General features: G+C 38.6%; 1 protein-coding gene across 1 annotated transcript in view; it reads left to right on the top strand.

Moving 5' to 3' along the window:
• TRANK1 (tetratricopeptide repeat and ankyrin repeat containing 1) overlaps nt 1-5,039 on the top strand; it is a 46,869-nt gene that overhangs the window by 32,090 nt on the left and 9,740 nt on the right. The window contains exons 18-20 of the mRNA XM_009272426.2: nt 1,384-1,487; nt 3,126-3,258; nt 4,164-4,309. Of these exons, the coding sequence (XP_009270701.1) occupies nt 1,384-1,487; nt 3,126-3,258; nt 4,164-4,309 (383 nt within the window). The remainder of the gene's footprint in view (nt 1-1,383; nt 1,488-3,125; nt 3,259-4,163; nt 4,310-5,039) is intronic.

Raw genomic sequence — 5,039 nt, 5'->3', positions numbered from 1 at the left:
ACTATTAGAGTGTGTCCAGAGGAGGGTGACCAGGTCTCAAGGGCAAGACTTATGAGGAGCAGCTGAGGTCACTTGGTTTGTTCAGCTTGGAGAAGAGAAGGCTGAGGGGTGACCTCATCGCAGTTTACAGCTTCCTCAAGGGGGGCAGTGGAGGTGGAGGGGCTGATCTCTCTGGTGACCAGCGACAGGACACAAGGAAATGGAATGAAGCTGTGTCAGGAGAAGTTCAGACTGGACTGGAGAAGGTTCTTCACTAAAAGGGTGGTTGGTTACTGGAACAGGCTCCCCAGAGTCATGGCACCAAGCCTGTCAGAGTTCAGGGAGCATCTGGACGACGCTCCTAGTCATGTGGTTTAGTTTTAGGTAGTCCTGCGAGGAGCAGGGAGTTGGACTCGATGATCCTTATGGGTCCCTTACAACTTGAGATAATCTATGATTCTATGAAATAAAATTTTGGATACTTTTTTTGATCATGGCAGAAGGAAGGCTTTTATTTTTTGCTGATAGCAACATACCATTTTTTGTATGGAAAATAGATATTTATAACAAGGCAAAAATTAAAATAATCAGCTGCCACTATACAGTCTTTATCTCCCCTTGAAAAAAAAAGGCAATTTCCTAAACGGACAGGAAAGTGTTTAGACAAAAAACACACAGCTGAGAAAATTTCATCTTGAAATCGGAAATGTATTAGCTATATTATCTGCTATTCTGTTTTCTTTATAACCCTGATCTTTGCTTATTATTGCTACATTAAGAAGAAATTATCTAGTGAATTTGGCAGTTCTAAGAGTGGCTTGCAATGTGCAATTTCCAAACAGAAGCAAATACTAAATTAATGGATAGAATAAAGAAATAATGGTGTTGCAGAATGAGCGAGGTGATAATGAAGCAAACCTTGCTAGGAGCATGGTAACTCCTGATGCTTCTCTTTAGCTTATCACAGAAAGGGCCTGGTATGGTAAAAGCATGAATAAATGTTCCATGTTTTTCAATTTAACTTTGCACACATTGGTTTTCCTAACTTTTGTTAATAGAATTTATGTGGCAGATGCCTGGTGACTTACCAATTAATGGTTTAGGCCATCATTCAAATTGCATATGCTATTTGTTCTATCAGCCTACCAGGAATTTTGCTTTTACTACTTCCATGTAAAACATTGTAATTAAAATTCTAATTGTGATAGTCACATGTGGACTGACTTTAAAGCTTTTCTTTTTGTCCTAAAAATATACTGCAATGTTTTACCTTTTCCTTCTTCCAGGCACCCTGCCAGTCTTTCTGTTTTCCATTGCAGTGACTGTAAAATTAAGTATTGCTTTTATGTGATAAGCCATGGGCTGGATGCACATGTGTGAATGCTGTGTATGATTTCACCCCAGGTGGCAGCCAAGTGTTACCAAAAGGGAGGAGCAGCTGAGAAGTCAAAACTGGCCCTAGCACACGATGCCGTTCTCAAAGTGCACTCAAAGAAAAGCAGCCCCAGGTAAGTGTAAATGCAGATGAGTGAGCGTCATTCTGCGGTGCCAGACCTCATGGGTGTGTGGAGGGGGAGATTCCCACCACAGTGTGGGACTGGACTGGAGACATAGGAGAACCACGTGGGCGAGGTGTCTTCACATCTTCGTCTGTGGGTGGCAAAAGAGATTTAAGAAATTGGAAAGTCTAGCACAGCTCCAACAGGATCTGGGGCATTGCTCCCTTTGGGGAGTAGTGAAAGCAGTTGTACGCCTTCGGCTGTCCAAACCGAATGTGGCCATTGAAAGGGCTTGCTGGTTATGTGAGAGAAAAGCAACAGGATTTGCATTACCTCAAGAGGTTTTATATTCTTAGATACAGTTAGAAGAGCATATGCTATCAGCAGTGCTCAACTCAAGTGAATATGCAGTGGGATTAACTGAACAAAAAAGAAGGAATGGTCTTGTACATTGGGGAAGAAAAGCTGCTAACAAAAAGTGAGCTTTGAGGTAGAATTAGTGTTAAGAGTCAATCTAAACTAAACAAGCAGAACTAGGTCTGAACCAAATGGGAGTTCTAAAGGGACAGATTTTGAGATGAATCATTTAGTTCATGCTGTCAGCTGGGCAAAATATTTGCTCAATGGTTTGATGGGAGAAAGTTTGCAGTTTCCTGAAGAAGCTGCAAAACTGTTTGGGACTTGTCTCAAATAAGACAGGAAAAAACTTCATGGGGAGGACTCTAGACCTAGGTGAATTAATTCCTGTTCATGCTGGGGAGGCTGAAAACTAGCAGTGATAGCAGAGTGGGTAAGGAATGACTAGAGCAGAGGAAGCTAACACTGAAGGGAGAAGGGGAAGGTCTGGAGAAATGTTATGACTGGAGTTAATCAAGGTTTTACGTTTTAATTACCTGTTTTATATTAGTGGCCCTGGCTAGAAGTATAAGGATACTCATGAAATTTCGTGATCATAGAGAATTTGTTGATGGGACTGAAAAAACTTTTTTTCAGTTGGCTGTAAGCTGGGGTGCTTGTCAACTGCATAAAATTTGAGGAGAAGAAACTAAGATGTGTTAAGTTGACAGTACATATGTAATAATGAAGCTATGAAAGTGGCACTTTTTTTTAGTAGAGGTATTAATGCTGGTATACAAAACATAAGTAAGATTCCTGTGTGCTCTATAATATGAAATTCTCTGTACGGTTCTGATCCTCCAGGCTCAAGAATGATGAATTCAGACTAGGTCTGGGAAGAAAATAGACATGCTGCGATGATACCAGAAAGGCTGGGCTTGTTTAGTTATACAGAACAAAGGCTGAGGACAAATTTGATTATTGTCTTTAATGGCATTGGGGCTAAACAGCAGAAGGGAAGAAAGAACAAGTTAAGCTAGAGAAGAGAAGCAGCACAAAACCACACTAGTATCTGTAGTTTGAGAATAAAAAAAAAAAAAAAGCTTTTTACTGCCAGAACAATGAGATTCTGGAGCAGACTTCGGGACAGAACAGTGTCAGCCCAAAATATAACTAATTGTAAGGTAATACCTCATCAGGTTATGTATGAAGAAGAACACATGATGTCAGTGTTGGTTGGGTTCAGTGACAGATCATGTGATCCTAAACTTAATTTGGATGTAAGCGGTTATTTTCTCTTACTTTCTACAGGGAAAAACAGATGGAATATATGACATTGGCTAAAACTTACTTGGAATGTGGAGAACCAAAACTGTCACTAAAATGTCTGTTTCAATCAAAGGAGTTCCGGCTTTGTGCAGAACTGTGTAAAAAGTTAGGAAAGGTATTAAATCCTCTAAACTATCCTCTCCTTATCACTTTCCTTTTCCTACAGCTTTTTTCCCGCTCGTATTACTCATAAGATAATAGTATTTTTCTGTGACATGGTAGTAGCTGAACTAAAACAGCTCTTTAAGCTGGGCTGTTCAAGAGGAAGCATTTGTCACAGAATAGCCAGAAGAGGAATGAAGAGGCCAATGATGCAATTATGCAGTCTAAGTTTATTTCTTTGGCTTTCCTCAAATGTCACCATCAGTCATTTCTGCTTTGCAGTTGAAAGCTAATTAATGACTGGTTTCATGAAACTTAAGCTGTTACTTCATTCAATACTCTGATGATATTGAAACTTCACTGATTATAGCCATCTAAATGGAACCTTGAAACTTGCAAGGATTAAGTAATGTACTAACAATAATTTTCTAAGTGTATGAGGATATTTAACATTTTTTATTTGCAGTGCATTTCCACTAAAAGAATGTAAAGTAATTGTTCCCAAATATTTAAAGTTTAAGATACAAGGTTAGGGTTCCCATTCTGCATCCATAACTGTTTTAATTTAATCCTGTTGATTCTGAGAAATTTGCAAGTCAACAGAAGTGTGTGTGGTGCTTTTTAAGAACAGGCAGAGCTGGGTGAATAAAAAGTACTTTGGAAATCCTGTGTAATAGCTTTAATTCTATGTTCTAGTTTTTCGGACACAAATATTTTGAAGGTTTTTTAAAAATCTGTTCAGTTTTAATGATGGTTACTTTAATATGTATTTGATTACATTCAGATACTTTAATTACATTTTATTAAAGTGTGCTTCTCAATGAGACACCTACATGATGGAATTACTAGATTTATTCTATTCATGTAGATTTGACTGTTTAGAGCACTTCAGTTTAATTACTGACTTCCGCATTGCAGATGAAAGATGCTGCAGTTTACTATCAGAAAAGCCAGTGCTACAAAGAAGCATCTGAATGTTATGAACAAATTGAGGAGTTTGATCTGGCAATTAAAATGTACTGTCAGGAAGAACTCTATGAAGAAGCAGCAAAGGCAGTTGAAAGGTATGTCTTCCAAGATGGTACTGGAATATAATTATCTTTTCCATTTCCAAATTCAACATAATACAGCTGATTCACCATAAAATTTTCACAAGAGTTTTGGCTGGTGACTTTGTTTTATAGGAAGTTAAATTAACTTTGTCAGAATTCTCACTTGGGTAATGATAACACAGTGAAAGCATTCTACTGCATTCACAGCTGGAGCAGTGACTAGCTTCATTTTCCTGGGAATTTTTTCCAGTCTGTATTACTAGTCGTGGAAGTTCTCCTTCAGCCAGTCCTCTGAACTAGGTTCTAACGGTAAATATGACAAAAACATTTAATTAGAAGTATTAAATACTTCTCTTTTAAGAGTGAAATAGTAATGGATTTAGCCACTTAGTCACTGTCTTCTGTAGGAGTATAACCATTAGACGTGTGGTATATATTGCAGTAGTCGTTGTGGCAAATGAACTATTTGTCTCTCAAAATCTCTAACTTAGAGCAAAGAATAGTAATTTAAATCACTGGCTTGCGCTGCCTTTCTGACAGATTCTTGGTCCCAGTCTCTGAGGTGAACTTTTCCATACCACCTCCCCTGTGCGGGCTCAGGGCAGTTAAGAACTGTCTCGCACTGTGCTTGATAAACTGATATTATTAGTATCTTTTTGACAGAACTATGCATCTGGCAACATCCCTGTGACCTCATTAGCCCATTCTTCCGTAAACAGTTCATTTATTGGCCACACCTTTC

The sequence above is a fragment of the Aptenodytes forsteri genome, unplaced genomic scaffold, assembly GCF_000699145.1.
Source record: "Aptenodytes forsteri isolate BGI_AS27 unplaced genomic scaffold, ASM69914v1 Scaffold398, whole genome shotgun sequence".
Classification (NCBI taxonomy): Eukaryota; Metazoa; Chordata; class Aves; order Sphenisciformes; family Spheniscidae; genus Aptenodytes; species Aptenodytes forsteri.
The sequence above is the reverse complement of the archived record's forward strand: the minus strand, read 5'-3'. Positions and strand labels throughout refer to the sequence as shown.